Source organism: Phlebotomus papatasi, chromosome 2 (genome assembly GCF_024763615.1).
Source record: "Phlebotomus papatasi isolate M1 chromosome 2, Ppap_2.1, whole genome shotgun sequence".
NCBI classification, from domain to species: domain Eukaryota; kingdom Metazoa; phylum Arthropoda; class Insecta; order Diptera; family Psychodidae; genus Phlebotomus; species Phlebotomus papatasi.
This window is the reverse complement of record NC_077223.1, coordinates 27,429,661-27,451,666: the sequence shown is the minus strand read 5'-3', so window position 1 is coordinate 27,451,666 and position 22,006 is coordinate 27,429,661. Positions and strand designations below refer to the sequence as shown.

Here is a 22,006-nt window from a genome sequence, read left to right as displayed (position 1 = left end):
AATTAAAATTATGTATGTAATCTTCGAATAGTCAATGCATTCATTTTGCTTTTAAATATTTATTCATTTTAGGATGTATTAACACAAAGACCGTTAAATTTTAGGTATAATTTGAATTTAAATTGCGTTTTAAAAACTCAGTGTGGAAAGAGTCTTACAAAATATGTGACAGATCGATTGTGTTTCTAGCAGTCTTGTGATTTGTGGTGAAGTGCAAAACGTTTTCCTTCAGTGTTTTTTCATGAAAATTGATTAGTTTTCATTAAAGATTGTTTCCGTTTATGTTAATAGTGAATCAATCTTTAAATTTTGAGTGAAATTTTCCAGCTGGATCATGTATTTCGCGTAAAAAAGTATATACTTTGTGAGTGTCTCTCCGGTGAGGTAGTGTTGCATATTCCGGCAACATTTTTTGCTTTCCTAAATTTCATATTTATTTTATGTGTGTTTTTTTTTCAATTTCTGAGTTCTACAATGGCCAGAAAAAAAACCATCGCTTCTATGAAAAAGATGATGTGGAAAAGGCATTGGAAGAGTTCAAAAAGGGCAAATTGCTACGGGAATCTGCGCGTAAATTTGAGATGCTACTCTTCAGGTCTTCAGGACAAATTACACGGAAGATCTCTGGGCTTGTGGGTCATATAAACGTATTAAATTAAATATTAAACTCGTTCCGTCTGACGTTTTGAAATTTTCTATCCGTTGCGTCACAAAAGGTGGTCAGAAAAAAGGTGGCCGGTATTTCACTCAAAGTGTCCGAAATACTACCCAAAGCAATGTCCACATTTTTATTAATTTTTCAATATTTTAGAAAGTGATTTAAAGAAAACAAAGGTGATAAACTAGTCTTCAAGGTTCCACACAACCTTCCTGAAAAGGAAGTTAAAAAAATATCAATATGGATTAAAAATATTGCATTTCCGAAATGTGTGCCAAATTTCGGCATAGTTGCATGCAAGCGTCAAAGTCTCAAGTTTGAAATGTAATATTTTAAATACAAATTGATTTTTTTTTATTCTTTCTTTCGTAAAAGGCACTTTTCTAAAATCATTCTTAATACATTTTAAAATGAATAAAAATATAGACATAGCTTTGATGCCCTATTTCGGCCACATTCATTCTCATAGTTCCTTGCCCTTCAGGAATTCTTCCAATGCCTTATTTACGTCATCCCGTTTGTCGGAGTTACACTTTTTGTTATTCTTTTCCATTATATAATCTCTAGAGTACGTAAAATCTAAAAGTTAATGAAAATTCGAGGAACACAAAAGGTGGCCGGAATTGCAAGCTGGCCGGAATTTGGCACACTTACCCTATACTTTTTAGGGAAAATTATTTTTTTTTAATAAAATATTTTTTTATTGCATAAAGTGTTAATTCGTTACTGCTGGCTTAGTAAAACATATTATAATCCTCGTAATCTTTGTTATTTCTTTAATATTCGGAAGTAAAATCACGAGGTGCATGTGACAGCTTCATTTTTTCTCCATTTTATTTAGTTGGAAAAATCCACATAAATTCCACGAACATTCCATGGATATATTCCACAGAAAGAATCCAGCATAAATCCATCAAAATTTCCTTGGAACCTATTATGGAAAATTCCTATGGAATTTTTCAAGGAAAAATACTGGAAAATTCCGAGGAATTTTTCGTTTGGTATTCCTATTTTGCTTTCTTTTGCTATAGGGTATCTGTTGAGTATATTTGACAAACTGGGAGCATTATTGTCTGAAATTTTGATTAAAATTTAAAGCAAGGTCATTCGTAGTCCGTGCAAAAACTTGAATTAATATGATGATTAACTGAATGTATGAAAATTTAATTATGTTTCTGATAACTAAAACATAAACCGATATTTTAATTAATTTCTTTAACAAGATACAGAAAAAATAATAAAAAAAAGGACTTACGTTTGATAGAGCTACGATACATTAATCTCAAGGAAGAAGTAGATGACGATCGTCTCTTAAGATCGAATTCCACAATCAATCCGAGAATCGCCACTGATGCTCCGTACACACCAAAATCTGCAGCTTGATACAGGAAATCCTTCCAGTAATTTTCCAACTTTTTTTTTGAGTTTGGTTTTGCTGTAATTTGATTCTCATTCATACGCTTATGATCACCTTCAATATTAAATTTACTAATTTCTACAAAAACTCTCTCCACAATACGATTGATAGCTATCAGTTGTCCACCTAAATCGCTCCTACTATACTGTAGAATCTTTTCATTAGCCTTTGTTGCATATACCAATACATTGGCATAGTCTTCAATGGTCGCAACTGTAGCAATTGTGGATCGCATGAGTATCTCAAAACTCTCCAAATCCTCTGCAACAGTTTGCAAACGATCATTTGTCAATATCATTCCCGTAAGTCCAATAATTCTCGGTTGGTGTTCAACATCCTTGCCAACAAATTGCAGCATAAATTGTGAAATTGGATGTTCTCCACCGGCATTGTGGCATTCATCGAAGACTATTACATTCAAGTCTTTTAGTTGAATATAATTATGTCGCAGAACATCCAGTATAATCTGATATGTAGCCACAATTAAGTGAAATTTATCGAATTCTTTTCGCCATTTGTTTCCTGACCAATTATCAACGTTCATATCTCCCGTGAAAACTGCCACTTTGAACGGGGTCTTCTCTTTAAAATACTCATATTGCTGCTTTGCGAGTACTTTTGTACTGGCAAGGAATACACTTCTCTTGCCACCTCTATTTAGGGGATACTCAAAATCCCTTGAAAATCTCTCAAATACTTTCAAGGGAATGAATGTCTTGCCGGCACCCGTTGGCAAATACACAACTGTATTCTTCTCAATGCACACTCTTATAAGATAGTCCTGATACGGACGGGGTTTCAAAGTCTCTATCTCAGACATTTTCTCAAAAGACTGCAAAAGAATAAATAAACAAAGTTCCAATTTATCTGGAATTCCTAATGAAATTTCAAAAGATAAATTTTTTCAGTTATGTTGCCTCATCAATTTCATAAACTAATATTTTTGTTTTAAAATCAATACAAAAACAAGAATGAAAGTTGCGATTAAAAGCGAATCGAATATCAAACTCGTGACCCTTTTTAAATGCAACACGCCAGAAGCACTTTTGTATAAACCCATAAAAAATTATCATGTTGACAAATTCGAAAGATTCGTAGAGTTTTATTTGTGTTTTTAGGGTTAGTGGTTCTCAAACGATTTCGTTTGATTTTTAGAGTGATTTTGCACTCTGCTGTCCGTAAGACTTTCATAAATTCTAGCACTTATTGATGGTCTTCGCCAATCCGGTCTACCATGTCAAAGTATATAGGAATGTTATGTACCAAGTAAGGTACAATGATCCCCAAAAGGATTCTTGTAGTTTTAGTAATGGCCAATGAAATACTAATATAGGTATTTTGTTAAAAAACGGCTCCGTGAAAAAGTTATATGAAGGTACAATTCCAAAATCGATTTCAGAGTAGTAAATTGCCCAAATCCAATCTAAATTTATCTGGCTAGAATAATTCACTTCGATTTTGTTGATTATTTCCACTAAAATATTTTCTTTCCCTATTATCTTCCTAAGAACGCATGATTTATGTTATAAAATTGCATATCGCTCCTTGGAAATTACAAGGGGCCAACTCAATCTGAGCCATTTTTCAGGAGACAGCATGAAAGTTTCAACTTTGTATAAATAATTATCTCATTTATGTATGTTAATAAAAACAATTTAATTCTTTTCTATTAGTATGAGCATTATTATAAATATCGAAACATACATATTTTTACCTTTCAAAATATGTTTTTGCGCAAATTTTCATAAAATTAGAATGACAAGGGATCAACTTGCTTGAGTTAGTCCCTTGTTTCACAAAAATTTGAACGATAAATCTATTTTGTGCCCCTTGACTTCAAACAAAACCGCGCAAGCAATCATAAAGAGTAAAATTTTGAAAAACTTTTCTAATAACGAAATTTATTGACTCATATCATCTGAAAATTTATTAATTTCTCTGTCTGAGTGCCAAAAAGTGAGTTGGCCCCTTGTAATTTCCAAGGAGCGATATAATGATCTTTCTAAAGCTTTATTATAGAAGTATTTGGTTAAAAATTATCCAATTTTTTTGGTAATTTAAGATAAAATAACCGAGATCTACAAGATGGTATGGTCGCCATCTTGATTTGACGTTTCTGTCCGCCATTTTTAATAACTGTCAAAATAAAAATCTCATACGATTGAGCTGAAAATTTTAGTATGCTCTAGCTGATGTCAAGGCCTTTTTAGAACATACAGTGAGTGTCAATAGTTTGTTGCCTAATGGATGTTTGAGAAATCAAGTGAAAAAAATGATAGAAAAAAATACTTTTCCAAATTTTTCTTTTTGCAGATGAGTTCCTTGTAATCCGTAGATATTATTTATAATTTTCAAAAAAAATAATTAATTTTATTTCATATCAAAAATAATTGTTTTCCAAAAGTTGGTCATTTTTGAAAAATCAAAAGTTTGTTGCCTCATTAAAAAAACTAATTCAAAATGGTGAAAACGTGCAACCAACTTTATGTAAACCGGTTACATTTTGAGCTTATGTCATTTGACAGGCAAATGGTAGATTTGTACATTTTTAAGGCTGTCAGTGGTAAATATATAGGTGTAAAAGTGATGATAAATAACAAGAAATAATCATTTTTTTGATAATTCATAATTTAGGTTATAATGGCAAATTACAAAAAGTTGGAAGGTGGGATATTGTCCAGAGATACTGCTGGAAGGAATCGGCGTCGCTTAATTGCCAAATTTTATGGAAATTCATGAAAAGTTATACATAAAATGGTCAAATATTATAGTTATGAGGCACGAGTACATCTGAAAAACGTTACTGGCAGACCTAGGGTATCGACTCAGAGGGTTGATAACAGCATTGTAAGTATCTCTGATAGTGACCCAATGATGTCTGCTTCATAAATTAAAAGATAGTTGGTTACTGAAGGAACACAGGTCCCTACAGTTACAAAAACGAGCTCATATTGAAAGAAAATGGTAAGAATGTTTGGGTGGCTCTCAATATTCCATTGGTAAGCAAGACCAATCTGAATAAAAAGTTGTAAATTTACTTGAAACATGTTAAACAAGTAAAACTACAATATTTTAACCAGATTAAACTAGCTAACCAATAGAATATTGAGAGCCACCCAAACATTCTTACCATTTTCTTTCAATATGAGCTCGTTTTTGTAACTGTAGGGACCTGTGTTCCTTCAGTAACCAACTATCTTTTAATTTATGAAGCAGACATCATTGGGTCACTATCAGAGATACTTACAATGCTGTTATCAACCCTCTGAGTCGATACCCTAGGTCTGCCAGTAACGTTTTTCAGATGTACTCGTACCTCATTAATATAATATTTGAATATTTTATGTCTAACCTTACGTAATTTTCTATTAAATTTCGCAATTAACTACGCAGATTCGTTCCGGCAGTATCTCTGGACAATATCCCACCTTTCAACATTTGTAATTTGCCATTATAACCTAAATTATGAATTATCAAAAAACTGATTATTTCTTGTTATTTATCATCACTTTTACTCCTATATATTTAACATTGACAGCCTTAAAAATGTACAAATTCCCCATTTGCCTATCAAATGACATAAGCTCAAAATGTAACCGGTTTACATAAAGTTGGTCGCACGTTTTCACCATTTTGAATTAGTTTTTTTAATGAGGCAACAAACTTTTGATTTTTCAAAAATGACCAACTTTTGGAAAATAATTATTTTTGATATGAAATATAATTAATTATTTTTTTTGAAAACTATAAATAATATCTACGGATTACAAGGAACTCATCTGCAAAAAGAAAAATTTGGAAAAGTATTTTTTTCTATCATTTTTTTCACTTGATTTCTCAAACATTCATTAGGCAACAAACTATTGACACTCACTGTATATAAAATCCAACCTAGGTCAAGTGATTGTCTGGATATAGGGGCTCCAAGTTCAAAATTTTGACATTTTCATGAACACAAAACTACAGGAAGCTTCTTTTACCAAAACCATCACAAAAAAGACAGCGCTATCGTTAGGCAATGAGATCTAACAAACAAACAAAAAGAAAAGTAATGTTTTTGTTTATAACAGCGCATTATTTGAGAATCTTAAAAATTTTCGCAAAGATGAAAAATAAAAGTTTAATTTTTTTGGACTATTTAGAATCGATAAAAATCCGATTCTTGTGGATGATTACAAACTATAAGGATGTTCAAATCTAGGATATTTTTGCAGGATCCCAATTAACTCCTGAGCTAAGATATTCTTGGTCAAAAATCGTGAATTTTCGATTTTCTGCTTCCTTGCAGATATTGTGACTTTTTTGATATTTCTAGACCAGAATAAGGAAAAACCTCTCGGGGTTAATAAGTATGATAACTAACAATTACAGATTGCATAAATTCGAAAAATAATTTTTTCTTAAATTTTCAAAAAAACTTGTTCAAACTTTATGGGTACTCTCGTCCCCAAAAATCTAGAGGTCAAATGTAAGGTTATGCCGCCAATGCCCGCCATTTGCTTTTTGACACCAACTTTGTAACAAAATTCCAAGCGGGAGCGAAATTTTTGCCAATATGGCCGATAATTTTGACATTTGGCAGCGAGGGAGATTGCTTTCAGGAAAGTTTTTCCTATTTTTCTAGATTTTGGTGATTTCTGATTGTCCAGGAAGTGTTTTTTTTTGGCTCTTGAGAAAGCTTAATGTGTCTGCAATAACATCGTGTTGAGAGAAATGTGTTAGTGTTATTGTGTGAAATATTTTGAGGAATCTGTTGGCAAGCAGGAGCTGGGTGTCCTTTTTAGCACTTCCTGGACATCCCACAAGATACTGGTCAATAATTCTTCTTGTTTTAGTGATCAACATTGTAAAGGAGTCATTTCACACGCAAAAATTATTCACAAAATTGATATTATTGACTTTTGGAAAATTGAAGTTTGTCTCCTTTTCGTTCTTTTGGGGACGAGAATACCCATGAGTTTTCCAATTTCTCAGAGGCGGAGAAAATTCTTTCTCTACAAAAGTATCATATTTGACCACTAAGACTTACAATAAAATGAGTTTTACTGAAATTCGTTCGCTGGATATGTTGTGGTCCGGAAAGAGTTAAACGTGAAAATTGTCAACAAAATTTTTTGCCCGATTAAAAAAGAGCCGATTGAGTGAGTCTACTGTATCGTCAAATCATACAACTTTGTGCCAGGGTTGTGCCACCCTATTTTTAGACATGAAAACCTCTCTAGCGGAATTGGTAGTTGCGGGGAAGCTTTCCAAAAATTCTGCAAGGTAGCTCTAACATACGCAAAGTGATCATGGGTATTCCCTTTTATATGTTTGTTACCAAAGGTTGGTAAAAATTCTATCATTGTCTGTACTGTTTCTTCATTTTTCCAAATCTGCAGAAAAGTCTCCTCTAGAACACACATTTCAAAAAATTTCTAATTTATTTCATGTGCCTTGTTGGATTCCTTGACTATTGAGGATAAAATAGCTAAATCTGCGATTTTATAGGTTGTTCCCTCTTCTTATAGTGACGCGTTAATCTCAAAATGGGAAAAACGCAGTACAACTTTGTGCCACTAGTTTTCTCGATAATTTGACCTTTATATAATCATTTTAAATAGATACAGTTCAAATTTCAGTGTTTAGTAATATGTATCTGGGACTCAAATCTTTCAAACAAGAAAAATGTTTTGCCCCCCCCCCTAAAATCCCCCTAACCTGAAATATTGGTCATAGAACAATAAATTTTGCGACTTTTTATAATTATTTAAAGACTTTATTTATTTTGTGCCATTATAGTTGGCAGAGTTTGATCGTTAATGGTGTAAATTACAGGTCTTATGAAAATATACAATTCTTGGGAAAATTACAACTTCGACCGGCCACCGACAGGGGCGCTATAATCGAAACATTGATTTTCGTAATTTCGAAATCGAATATTTCGAAATCTACGTTTCCAATTTCGCCTTAATTTTGGTATGTTGTAGCTAAGACTGAGACCTTTCTAACGGTGGATCGCATTAGCCTCTCAATGTTACTTGAGTCGAATTAAAAAAAGTAATTTATAAACAAAAATAAATAAAAAATTAATTTAAAAGGGAAATGAAAAAGAAACTTCTTATATGTACTGATTAATCGTGAATACTTATAGAGTGATGATTTAAACCTAAAATTGTAAGATTAGACAAGTTCAAGACCAATTTTCCCTCTAAAAAGAGGGTGGCACAAAGTTGCACAACTTTCGTTTACACTTTTTGCCACATACAAGAAATTTTCCTCCTTGTCCAAATATACCTGGATTTTTTTCTACCATGTGGCTATATTCTAAAGATGTGTAGTTATCCTGGATAAAAATCTCATTCAAATATCTCAACTAATTTCGAAAATATTCAAGAGAAACATGAAAAATTTGCACAAAGTTGTATGATTTGACGGTATTGTTTCAAAACATTTCTATACAACTTATTTAAATATGACAAAATTTCAAAGTTTTCAAGGCTATTAAACCTAAAGCGGGATTGACAATTAGGAGGTCAAAAGAGGTCTAAATTTTTTCATTGATTAAATTTATAGATAAACTACACGGTAAAAACTTTTAAACACTGACCAAAATATTGGAACAAGTTTTCCTTAGAACAAATTTTTTTTTGGAATTGTTAGAACCGTCAGGGAATCTGTAAGGGCGGAGCCCTTAAAGCAATCACGTGGATGAGCGCCTTGACCGCCAGAGATTTCTCCAGAACCCTCAGCGTTCCTCCTAACGATCTATACCCTACGACGATCCAAAATGAACTAACTTTCATAATACTAATCCTCTCTACGATACCTCTCCCGAAAGGGTAACTCACAGACTAACACTAGGAACGCTCTTAGGAGAAATCGGCGCCGCTCCGAGAGACATCTATGATGTCAAATTCAAATACCAACGGGGGGTTAACCGTTGGGGAGAAGCTAGTGCTAACAGAATCGATTTGTAGCCAGAGAAGATATTTGTTTGTTCCAAAAAGTTTCCTTTACAGTTTTGTTATGAAATATAGTTACAATTTTGTTAGAGTTTTCTTTTGAAACCGTTTTGATACGGTGGAATGTCTACAAATTAGAGTTGATTGCGTTTTATACAAATTTGTTCCTGAAAGTTGGAACAGAATTTGTTGCACTCAGCTGTTTTGTTCTTACTGTCCGGAACAAATTGGTGCATTTTTTTTATAACAATATTATTCCTTATTCATACATCTGTAACATATTTGTTCCAAAAATTTTCGGTGTCCGTGAAACGAGGTAATTTTTGGAAGAAAATTGTTACTCATATGGGGAATCTTTTTGTTTCCATTGTCAGGAACAAATTCGTGTAAATGATTTCGTCTTACAGTTAAGGCCTATACTTCAGTCGAGATGGATTTCGGCGACGAAAGTTCATAAGGAACATTAAATAAGAATCAACTTAAGAGAGTTTTATACAGACGTGTGCATGACGAAATTATGTGCGGGTACTGGTAGCAGGAGGGGAAGGGAATCTCGAATTAAAAAAGTGAAACCATGTAGCATGAAAATTGCCACAGATTTGACGTCCTCCTCGCTTCGTTGGTGATGGGTGACTCAGTGTGAGAGGAGGGATACGATTTTATACTAAACGAGCTATGTTTTGGAACAAATTCGTTACTAATATTGGGTATCTTTTTGTTTCTCCTAGAAGGTATAAATTTATTCTAAAACTTTTCGGTGTCCGTGGACGAGCTACGTTTTGGAATAAATTCGATACTAATATTGATTACACTGTGCAACAGCGATTTTGTCCCTGGGTTCTCATGCTATTTTTTCTATAGCTAGGGTCAAATGATGTACGAAAATACTTATCATTTTGATTTCATTTTGTTTTTGCGCCTATAATCTAGGCAAAACCGTTTTAACCGTTTTTTGATACTTGGGCGCTTATATCTCCGATTCTGCTGAACCGATTTTTTTATTAATATGGGAACATTTGTTGTCCTTTAGATCCCCGATAATCCTTTGAACAGATGGAGTTCGTACAACTGACACTAGGGGCACTGTAGTCTCTGTAGTCTTTGTTTAGTCTTTACACATTAAAGAAAAATTTATGCCTACATTTTGGCATTATTGCAGAAATTATTTATATTTTTGAAATTTGATCTCAATTATTGACGAAATTTTTTTAATGTGTGTAGCCGTCATTAAGGAAAATTTATCTGTTAACCAAAAGGTTACCTAAATTCAAATTATAGACAATAACGAACTGGTCAATGAACTGAAAATTTTAAGAATCTCTTTTGAAAGAGTCAATTTTCTTTCATATTCTAGAGTGGTACACTTCCCATAGTAATTATGCAAATTACAAATCTCTAAAATCAGCTCGAAAATTTGTCACATTTGGTTAAAAAGAATTATGTTTCTAGTATCACCACTAAAATATGATCTTTGGTACAATAATAGTAATTTCCTTTTGGTAAGGAATAAGTCGAAGAATAGATTTGAAAATAAATTAGAAGTTGAGAGTTTTATTGCACTTATTAGAAATGTAAACTTGTACACTTTAAGGGTAAATTATTTTAAAAAAAAAATTGTTTATTTTAGCTAAGATGCTTTATAATCTCATTTTACTTGTATTAAAAATAATATTTTTTTATGAAACTTATTGACTTATTGCAACGCTATAATTTTGAAACAAAATAAATTGGACATCGGAAGAAACATAAGTCTTATTTATTTTTACTTCAAAAGGGACAGATAATCCTAACCGGCTTATGTAGGTGAGATTCTTAACGTGAGCTAACTCGGAGTGCATGCAAATTCGATTTGGAGCTGAACCCAGCGAGCACCAAATGCTAAGCTTTTTCAAATCAGCTGAAAACATATATTTTTTCAGCTGAGCTCTGCTGACCTCGAAGTTACACTAGCGATCGCAGTGGCAATTAGTCAAAGTTATTGTTTTTCCCCAATCGAGTGAGAGACTTTAATGCACTTGGTTTTTGTCTTTGCTGAGTTGAGTAGAAGCTAAGGTTAACCTTTTCCATTATTACAATTTTATGATTCTTACAATAACCACATTTGGCATTAAAAAATAAAGCAAAAAATTTAAGATTCACAAAAATTTTAAAAAATCATATTTATAATATATTTTGAATAATATGTATTCTTAAACCTTTTCCGACCAATAAATATAATTTTTTTTGTCTAATTTTATCAAAATATATTGTGAATTCATTTATAAAAAAATATACTACACCTAAATTAAAATTGCATTGCCAAGAATTCTTGTCCGCTGTGATTTTACAAAATTAATAACCCAAGAAATTCTTGGGAATTCTCAAGATATTTTGATATTTAATGAATTCTAAATTCGAGAAATATTGAAAAAACTTCGGAACCTCATGGAAATACCAAGAAGATCAAGAACATATAGAATTTAGAGCCTCTATCATTTTTATTTAATGGTATACATAGTCTACTCAAAATTATTTTAAATGATTTCCAACAAATTAGCATATTTTCCTGACTTTAAAGGTATTTAAAAACTCTCTTCTAAAAAATATAAATGCATATCATTTTAATTTAAAAAATGAATCATCAAATTGAATAAATTTTTCATTTAAAAAAGAATACGTACAGTATTAAAAAAACGATAATTGTTGGTTTGTTATTTTACCACGATAATAAAAGTAGTTTTTTGCGTAAAAATGCGCTTTAGAAAATTTATAATCGAAAATTTATAAATAGAAAAGTGCAGCATATACATTATGCATATGCATCGTGCACGGATCATACATTTCTTTCACTTGTAAAATATAAAACATTTTATAACATAAAAAAAAAATATATTTTCCGCATTTGCCGCAACAAACAAAAACGCTTTTATGTAAATTTTTCAACTTAAATTGTGATAAAACAATTATATTTTATTTTGTAGTATCCATATAAATTTTTTTGTAGTATTTTTAAAGGCATTATTGAACTCATTAACTCTTTCCGGACCGCAGCATATACTGTAAGCCAATTTCACTTTTTTTTAAAATCAAAAATATCTTTGCTCAGACATTAATTGAGGTCCTACAAAAAAAAATTTTACATTTAGACATCCTTATAGTTTGTAATCATTCACAAGAATAGGATTTTTATCAGTTCTGAATAGTTAAAAAAAAACATTGTTTTCCACAAAGTATTCATATGCTGTTTTGTGTACTCAGAGTCCCAAAAGAGGCGAAAGAGTTAAGTGGGGGAGTCAGAACTTTTAAATGGATTTTTTTAAATGAATCTGCAACTTTATTTACAATAAAAAAGTTAAAAAAGTAGAAAAATCCTGTTTCAAGATCAATTACAATAGTTGTGACCGACTGTGAGCATAATACATCAATGGCTGTTCCAGGAAAGATGCCAATATTTAATTGCGAAAATTGAGGAAAATATGCTTTTTGTAAAAGAAAAAACATATTTTTCATAAATAATGAATAATTTTATAACCCCCGACTGAATATTTGCTCAGAAAAAAAAAATTTTTTTTTCTCGGGAAAATAATGACGCAATTCACTAAAAAATGCCACATTTTTGGTCGGGAGTATGTTTAATACTCTTATTTGACCATTCTCTATAGGCAGCATACCGCAGCATAATTCCTATAATAATATAAGTAATAAAAATCGTGATTATAATATCCCCCAAGTTGATAAATAATTTCAGGGGAAATTCCAAGTCCATTTTGACATTTTGAGAGAAAAAGAAAAAAAATGAAAGAGAAAATTTGCTGCTAAATGCTTCCTGGCGCCATCTACCGGCAGTATTTAGGTCTGCCATCATCCACTGCGAGCGCTAAACAGTGCCATTTTCATGTATTTGCTTAGCACTTTTTGTTCGAGAGCTGCTGATTGGCCAGCAGACTGATTCAGCAAAAAAATGCTGAAAATCCTATTTTATTCTGCTAACTGTGCTCGCTGGGAAGTTGGGAGACGCCATTCAGTTATCTTGAATCAAATTCGTGAAATTATACAAATTTTGTATTTCAACCAAAATATCAAGCATTTGGATGAACTGACAGAAAAGTGTTATATGGGTGAAATGTAGACCAGAATGTTCTCTATAATTTTGCCGTAGAACTTGAACTCATTGATTACTCAGAAGCCAAGATAAGCGAGGTTTTTTGTTTCTTAACTCGTTTTTTCATCCAGAGTGCCCCAAGTAGTCATTTGTTGAACTTCAACTATATCAAAGAATTGTTGTATTTTGTGAGACTTTCCATTTAAAACCCTATTTTAAGTGTCTTTGTGGAGTAGAGGCAGTCAAATTGGCATCTGAGTGATTTCAAAGCGTTATTATTGGAAAAATCAATTTTTTCACACTTAAACGGAAAAATCGGAGTGATAGCATAGTCTGAGTGGAAAATGATGTATGGACGAAATGTAGAGACAAATGTGCTCTACAATTATGTCGAAGTAATCATCAAAATCGGTTAAGCGACAGTCGAGATAATTGAGGTTATGTGATATTGAAATTGGTTTTTCGACTGTGGCGCCCCTGGTGTTGGTCCCACGAAGTTCAAATATTCTAGAAAGTTGTAGCATTTGGTGAGATTTTTCGTTTAAGCCCTCATTCATCAAAATCGGTCACATAGAACCGGAGATATGATTTTTTGAATTTCGTGAACTTTGACCCCTCATATCTCCGGTTCTATTAAAACCACAGCGCACATACGCACCATTTTGGAAACGTCCTAGACTGGACTACAACATACTAAAATTTCATTAACTTGCACAATGCCGTTTTTGAGAAAAGTGACTTTGAATTTCGATGAATTTTGACGCTATCACAGCGCCACCTGTGGTGACTTTTTGAACTTCCATCTGAAAGTGCTCATCGAGACGAAACCAAAAAGGTAAAATTTAGGCCGCTATGTTAATTAGAACCGGAGATAGAGGCCGGTCAATGTTCGAACTTTGACCCCTTATAGCTCGGGTCAGGGGTTATGGATCGACTTAAGGTTTTTTTTGTTTGATAGGTATAATCAACGGCTACAACATACTAAAATTTCAGCCCGATCGCATAAGGAATTTTTGAGTTATTTAACTTTTAAGATTTAAAAATTTTCTTTTTAATAATAGCGCCCCTAGCGGTGGTTTTATGAACTTGCGATGTTAGAAGAGGAAGTGGCATTTCACGAGAGCTTTCCAAAAAGCCCTCATTTTTTAAATTCTGACAATTAGAACCGGAGTTATGGCCATTTTAAGAAAAATTTTTTGGACCCTTATAGCTCGGGTCAGGGGGGTCGGGGGACCTTAAGTTTGGTATTGATGGAAAGCTCTAAGGCCCAGCTATAACATACTAAAATTTGAGCCCGCTCGATGTCATAGGGGCGGAGCTATTGAGAAAACAAAAAAAGGGGGGTCTTCAAAATGGCGGAAGGAGGGGTGGGGGGTGGGGGGTCAATGCACCATGTTGCAATTTTCATACGATATTTAACCTTTGCCGAAAACCGCAAGTCGATATCTTTTTTAGTTTAGGAGCTATTAAGCTCCAAAGAGCGGCCGGCCGGCCGGCCGGCCGGGAACGTAACTTAGCCCCCCATATATTCGTGATCAGGAAGTGGCGAAACACATTTTGGCCAAGTTTGAGCGCGATCGGAGGACATGAAATTTTGTTAGGATTATAGTAGGTGAGATTGTTAAGAATCTCACCTAATACGCACAAAAATGCTGATTATTCAGATAATTCGTAAAGCTAAATTCATCTATTATTCGAGTCTAGCATGCAAATTCTTCAGTTGCAAAGTAATAAAGAAAAAGAACGATAAAAAGACTTAATTTTTCAAGAAAAATGATAGCACAAATTGCACGAAGGGCACGAAGTAATTAATAGACATGAAAATTTTTCTTTAGAACATAAACCAATATTGATAAATATTGTGAAATGAACATAAATTATATTAGGTGAGATTCTTAACAATCTCACCTACTATAATCCTCACAAAATTTCATGTCGTCCGATCGACCTCAAACTTGGCCAAAATGTGTTTCGCCACTTCCTGATCACGAATATATATGTGGCTATTTTACGTTCCCGGCCGGCCGGCCGCTCTTTGGAGCTTAATAGCTCCTAAACTAAAAAAGATATCGACTTGCGGTTTTCGGCAAAGGTTATATATCGGGTGAAAATTGCAACATGGTGCATTGACCCCCCACCCCCCACCCCTCCTTCCGCCATTTTGAAGACCCCCCTTTTTTTGTTTTCTCAATAGCTCCGCCCCTATGACATCGAGCGGGCTCAAATTTTAGTATGTTATAGCTGGGCCTTAGAGCTTTCCATCAATATCAAACTTAAGGTCCCCCGACCCCCCTGACCCGAGCTATAAGGGTCCAAAAAAAATTTTTTAAAATGCCCATAACTCCGGTTCTAATTGTCAGAATTTAAAAAGTGAGGGCTTTTTGGAAAGCTCTCGTGAAATGCCACTTCCCCTTCTAACATCACAAGTTCATATAACCACCGCTAGGGGCGCTATTATTAAAAAGAAATTTTTTAAATTTTATAAGTTAAATAACTCAAAAATTCCATTGTGCATCGGGCTGAAATTTTAGTATGTTGTAGCCGTTGATTATACCTATCAAACAAAAAAAACCTTAAGTCGATCCATAACCCCTGACCCGAGCTATAAGGGGTCAAAGTTCGAACATTGACCGGCCTCTATCTCCGGTTCTAATTAACATAGCGACCTAAATTTTACCTTTTTGGTTTCGTCTCGATGAGCACTTTCAGATGGAAGTTCAAAAAGTCACCACAGGTGGCGCTGTGATAGCGTCAAAATTCATCGAAATTCAAAGTCACTTTTCTCAAAAACGGCATTGTGCAAGTTAATGAAATTTTAGTATGTTGTAGTCCAGTCTAGGACGTTTCCAAAATGGTGCAAATGTGCGCTGTGGTTAAAACAGAACCGGAGATATGAGGGGTCAAAGTTCACGAAATTCAAAAAATCATATCTCCGGTTCTATGTGACCGATTTTGATGAATGAGGGCTTAAACGAAAGATCTCACCAAATGCTACAACTTTCTAGAATATTTGAACTTCGTGGGACCAACACCAGGGGCGCCATAGTCGAAAAACTAATTTCAATATCACATAACCTCAATTATTTCAATACGTGCTTCACCGATTTTGATGATTACTTCGACATAATTGTAGAGGATATTTGTCTCTATATTTCGTCCATACATCATTTTTCGATCAGATAATGCGATCTGTCCGATTTTGTCGTTTAAGTGTGAAAAAATTGATTTTTCCCATAATAACGCTTTGAAATCACTCAGATGCCAATTTGACTGCCTCTACTCCACCAAGACACTTAAAATAGGGTTTTAAATGGAAAGTCTCACAAAATACAACAATTCTTTGATATAGTTGAAGTTCACCAAATGAACACTTGGGGCGCTCTGGTCGAAAAAACCAGTTCAGAAACAAACAATGCAATGTCGATTATCTCGGCTTCTGAGTAATCGATGAGATCATGTTCTATAGGAAAATTATAGAGTACATTCTGGTCTACATTTCACCCATATATCACTTTTGTGCCAGTTCTTTCAAATCCTTGATATTTTGGTTTAAATACAAAATTTGTATAATTTCACGAATTTGATTCAAGATAACTGAATGGCGACTCACAATTTCAGCTCTAAATCAAATTTGCATGCACTCCGAGTTAGCTCACGTTAAGAATCTCACCTACATAAGCCGGTTAGGATTATCTGTCCCTTTTTAAAGTATGACTCACTTTAATTCCTTTGAATCTCTCACACTGATAAAACAATGTTTCCACTGCAATGTCCCAAAGCGAACTGTGAGTACTTGAATTTACTATTGCAATAAGAACAGTGCGAGTCCACTTGAATTTCACAACATATTCATCTATTTCTTCTTTCCCTTCTTTCTTTTGCTCGCTCTTAAAGAACAACAAGCACTATACATAATCGATCAACAAACATAATATTCCGATTTTCTACAAATTATATCTCCATGCTTCTTTTCTGATTTTCCGTCTGACTGTAAAGCCCAAAATAGACACAGGGATTGGCTTAGGTCTCAGTTTGAAAAATTAGGATTGGTGCCAATACACTCAGGGATTAGCTCAAAATTTGGAGGATCAGGCTGATCTTCTAAAACCGTGAGGTCTAGTGAAATTACGGAGATTAGGCGACATCAGCGCCTGTGCTGAAAATAAAAAGCTTCACTTTGGGTGTTTTTGGGTACTTTTCGAAATGTCAATTAAAGGAAAACAAAAACATGGAGAGCAATGGTACGCAACGTCGCAAAATCTTAAAATTCATTAAAATAGGAATAATGGGAACGTCCCATTATTTTTTAATGTCAGATATATTCCTATTTTTGCTTGAAATCAATTTAAAGAATTTTTTAAGGGTAAGTCTAAAATTATAACAATAAATACATCAAACTCTAAATATTGAGTGGTTCACAATTATAAAATCGCACATTTAAAACGCATATTAGCGACGTTTATTCTAAAAAGCATGAAAATTTAAATGATTTAGTGGGATACCAGTGTAATGGTTATTTTACTTCAACTTTCTTACTTCAAACTCTAAATAATATTTATTTATGTAGTGTAACCATATAAGAAAAGAAATTGCTTCCCAGAATTGAAAACTTTAAAGAGAATGAAGAAAAATATTATCAAAATCGACGCAATCTTAACATTCCGCGCGTAACTTCGTGCACAAACTTTGCGTAACTTTCCACGAAGTCTGAAGAGTACAACAAAATGTTTGTCTACACAGTAAAAAATTCTGTGAGAAATAAAGTTGTGTATTGGAAAAGTTGTGTAATGTCACAAGCATTTTGGTTGTAAATTGTAAAATTACTATCATACTTGTACTACGATACTAACATAAAGCTAGTAAAATTGTGTTTGTGTGATGAAATTTGTGTATGGGAAAATTGGTGTGAGAACTGTCAAAATTTCATTGTTTACTATTGCAATTTTTCTAAGATTTCAGTCATTTTTCGCATTTCTAACTGTCTTATTGTCATCTAGAATCATTCATTGGATTCTTAAAATATGCCTCGGTCGTAAAAAATGAGGAATAATTATGTAATAACAGAAAACAGAGCATCACGTAAATTAGAAAAATTGAAGATGCAACTCTTGGCCATTTGCTTAAGAGAAGTAAGCAAGTTCGTGGCGCGGCCGGAAAACGCGAGACCATCAACGCAAAGGTTATGGGTTCAAGTCTCAGACCCGCTCTTCATGTTTTTTCTTTTTTGTTCTTTTTTTTCTTAGTTTAATACAGAGACTTTTCACAGATAATACACATAAACCGAACAAAATTGCTCTACAATCAAAATTATAGACAAGAAGCCATTTTATAAAATACACAAATTGACAATACACAACATTTCCAATACACAAACCTCACAACTATAATGCTCGTGCAAAAATTACCAACCATATTGGTTTTAGTTTTTTTTACTGTGTAGAAATAAATTTTAATATTTGACTAATATTGACACGAAAATGTCTACCTATTTGTGGTTAAAAATATTACGCGGTTAACACAAGATAAGCTGTTACTAGCGCAATAAATACTTTATCTGGTACTTTATTAAGGATTTTTTTATGCAAATATAGCGAGATCTGGTGGCAAAAAGTGAACAGTGGAATAGAGAATGCGATTGTAGCAACAAGTTATTCTTGCCAATTAGCCAAGCAAGTATTTTTAATTTGTTTTTTTTTTTCGAGAAAAATAATACTATACGGTTATACGATTTTTTCGCATATTTCTATAGAAAACTGGGTTTAAACAAGATGTAATTTGGATAGACAAATCAATTGTGAATCTAAGTAAAATAATTGTAAGGACCAGCTTCATTTAGAAATATGCCAAAAAAATCAGATAAAAATGTAGCCCCACAGCTCAAAGTAGCCCCACCTTCCCCTATGACGAATTAATATGTTTGATTGGCATTATACGGTAGCTACCTAAAAATCCTTAGCTGAAAGTACTTAATTAAGTACTTAGTGAAAATACTTTTAATGTCCTTAATACTACGAGTAAGTACTTAATTAAGGACCTTTAAACAGACCTTAAATAAGTACTTAGTATTATGGCAGAATTATGAAATATTACTACCGCTATTGTCCCCAAAGCTCTGACATTTCTCTCATTTTTATATATTTCTTAAGTAATTTAATGCTTCAAAAGTCCTTAACTCCTTAAAAATAAGGCAAGAAAAAACATTATTTTGGTTTAGAAAAAAAGTGTGAAACAAAAATAAAACTTGTTCTAGGGAGTTATCGAAGACGGAAAGGCAATATCTCTTACCGTTTGGACTTAGGGTAAGTGTGCCAAATTTCGGCCAGCTTCTAATTTCGGCCACTTTGAGTGTAATTTCGGCCATGGAAATAAATTTTAAAAAATTATGTATGTTATCTTCGAATAGTCAATGAATTCATTTTGCTTTTAAATATTTATTCATTTTAGGATGTATTAACACACAGACCGTTAAATTTTAGGTATAATTTGAATTTAAATTGCGTTTTAAAAACTGAGTGTGGAAAGAGTCTTACAAAAAATGTGACAGATCGATTGTATTTCTAGCAGTCTTGTGATTTGTGGTGAAGTGCAGAAGGTTTTCCTTCGGTGTTTTTTATGAAAATTGATTAGTTTTCATTAAAGATTGTTTCTGTTTATGTTAATAGTGAATCAATCTTTAAATTTCGGGTGAAATTTCCCAGCTGGATCCTGTATTCCGCGTAAAAAAGTATATACTTTGTGAGCGTCTCTCCGGTGAGGTAGTGTTGGATATTTCGGCAACATCTTTTGCTTTCCTAAATTTCTTATTAATTTTATGTATTCTTTTTCAATTTCTGAATTCTACAATGTCCAGAGAAAAAAAAACTATTGCTTCTATGAAAAACATGATGTGAAAAAGGCATTGGAAGAGTTCAGGAAGTGTAAATTGCTACGGGAATCTGCGCATAAATTTGAGATGTTACTCTTCAGGTGTTCAGGACAAATTACACGGAAGATCTCTGGGTTTTTGTGGGTCATATAAACGTATTAAACTAAATATTAGACTCGTTCCGTTTGATGTTTTAAAATTTTATATCGGTTCGTCACAAAAGGTGGTCAGAAAAAAGGTGGCCGGTATTTCACTCAAAGTGGCCGGAATACTACCCAAAGCAATGACCGTATTATTATTAATTTTTCAATATTTTAGTAAGTGATTTAAAGAAAACAAAGATGATAAACTAGTTTTCAAGTTTCCACACAATCTTCCCGGAAATAAGTAACAAAAAATATCAATATGAATTAAAAATATTGCATTTGAAACTTAGGACTTCGGTGCTTATATGCAACTATGTAGAAATTTGGCACACTTACCCTAATAACTGATAATATAAAATTAACAAAATTTCATACAGTAATTAGGGGAAGTGCTTATAATTTTGGACAGTCTGCTTATAAGCATCGAAGTTCCAAGTTTGAAGTGCGATATTTTCTATACTAATTGACATTTCTTGTTACTCTCTTTTCAGAAGGGTTGTTTAGAAACTTAGCAAGCTATTTATCGTCTTATTTTTATTAAAATTAGTTTTAATGCGTTTAAAAATGAATTGATATGTAGAGGTGAATTTGACTCTTATTTTGGACAACTTGGTTATTAATTTTTACAACTTGTCTGTAAATTTGGACAGATAATCCGCCTCAACAGGATGCCCATTGTTCTTCATTTTATGAACCAATCTTACCAAGTCCTCTTCCTGTTCATGTAAGGGAAACGTAGAATGTCACAGAAGCCCGGAAACTTTCCATATCATTCATTAAAGTGAGTTGACTTCGGTACTCCAAGTACGTGCGGATTCGCTCATTCCCTGCCCTTTCCGGGAGCCTTTCAAGGCATTTCTCACTGCATCTCTTTCGTAGAGATGATGCTCCTTTGTTTCTCCAGGCATTTGTCCAACCTAGTCATCACAAAAGCTAAAACTTCACGAAATTTCGTGAGAAAAATACCTGTCCAAAATAAGAATCATCACCTCACTGGTGAATGTCTTAAAAAATTTCCCATTTTTCACACGAAAAATATAATTCAGAAGGCAAATCTCACTTCAGGTCAAATGTACAAATCATCAGTAACGTGAATCAACACAATATTCAATGAATATTCAATAATATCACTCAAAAACAGCGAACAAACTTTGTTAGTACTTCACCAAAACTAAATAAGACTGAAGTAAGCCACGAAGTTCTGTCATATTTCTCGTAAGCAATTGCTCACACTGAATTTTCAACAAAGCAATTTCAACTCAAATCATATTCAAAATTTAACGTATTTAGTGTCTAAATCTTCCAAAAAGAACAAATATTTAGATAGAATTCATTTTTCATCAAATATTGGAATAAAAATCCATCATTTTAATCAATTTATTTTTAGTGTCCAATTTTACCCTCAAAGTGTCCAAATTTAGAAACTGTCCAAAATTATGAGCAGTTACCCTATATAAACATAGCACATTTATTTATTAAACAAATTTAACGTTTTACTGGAAAATTAAACAAAATTTCAGTAATAATTCTAGTATTATGCATTTAAAAAAATATCTTTTAAGCATTGCACAAAGTCTTCTTCCCTTTGTTAACCTTTGAGGAGAAAATAAGATTCTGTGGACGCTTATGATTGGTTGATAAGGGTGGAAATGGAGGGGAAAAAGATAAACATGGAAAAATTTCGGTGAATCCCCGGAATTCATATTTCTTGATTTCTTGTACTGCAATGTCTTTCGATTCTCTGACCGCTTTTATTTGTACAAGATATTGATGCTAATTATCCTGTGATGATTTTAGGTGGAAAAACACATCGAAAAAGGGAATGCTCCTTTTTTTTACGCAAAAAACAAAACTTTTTGACAGCTATACGAGCTATACACATTTGGATCAATTTG

General features: G+C 33.1%; 1 protein-coding gene across 3 annotated transcripts in view; it reads right to left on the bottom strand.

Annotated features, from left to right (window-relative positions):
• The window catches only part of LOC129803306 (endoribonuclease dcr-1), a 41,442-nt gene that overhangs the window by 18,354 nt on the left and 1,082 nt on the right, over positions 1 to 22,006 (bottom strand). For 2 of the 3 annotated variants that reach the window (XM_055849757.1, XM_055849759.1), the window contains exon 2: positions 1,914 to 2,907. In XM_055849757.1, coding sequence (XP_055705732.1) covers positions 1,914 to 2,895 — 982 coding nt within the window. In that variant the 5' untranslated portion in view covers positions 2,896 to 2,907. Of the gene's footprint in view, positions 1 to 1,913; positions 2,908 to 16,819; positions 17,000 to 22,006 lie in introns of those variants that run through there. The other variant, XM_055849758.1, reaches the window with a different exon arrangement.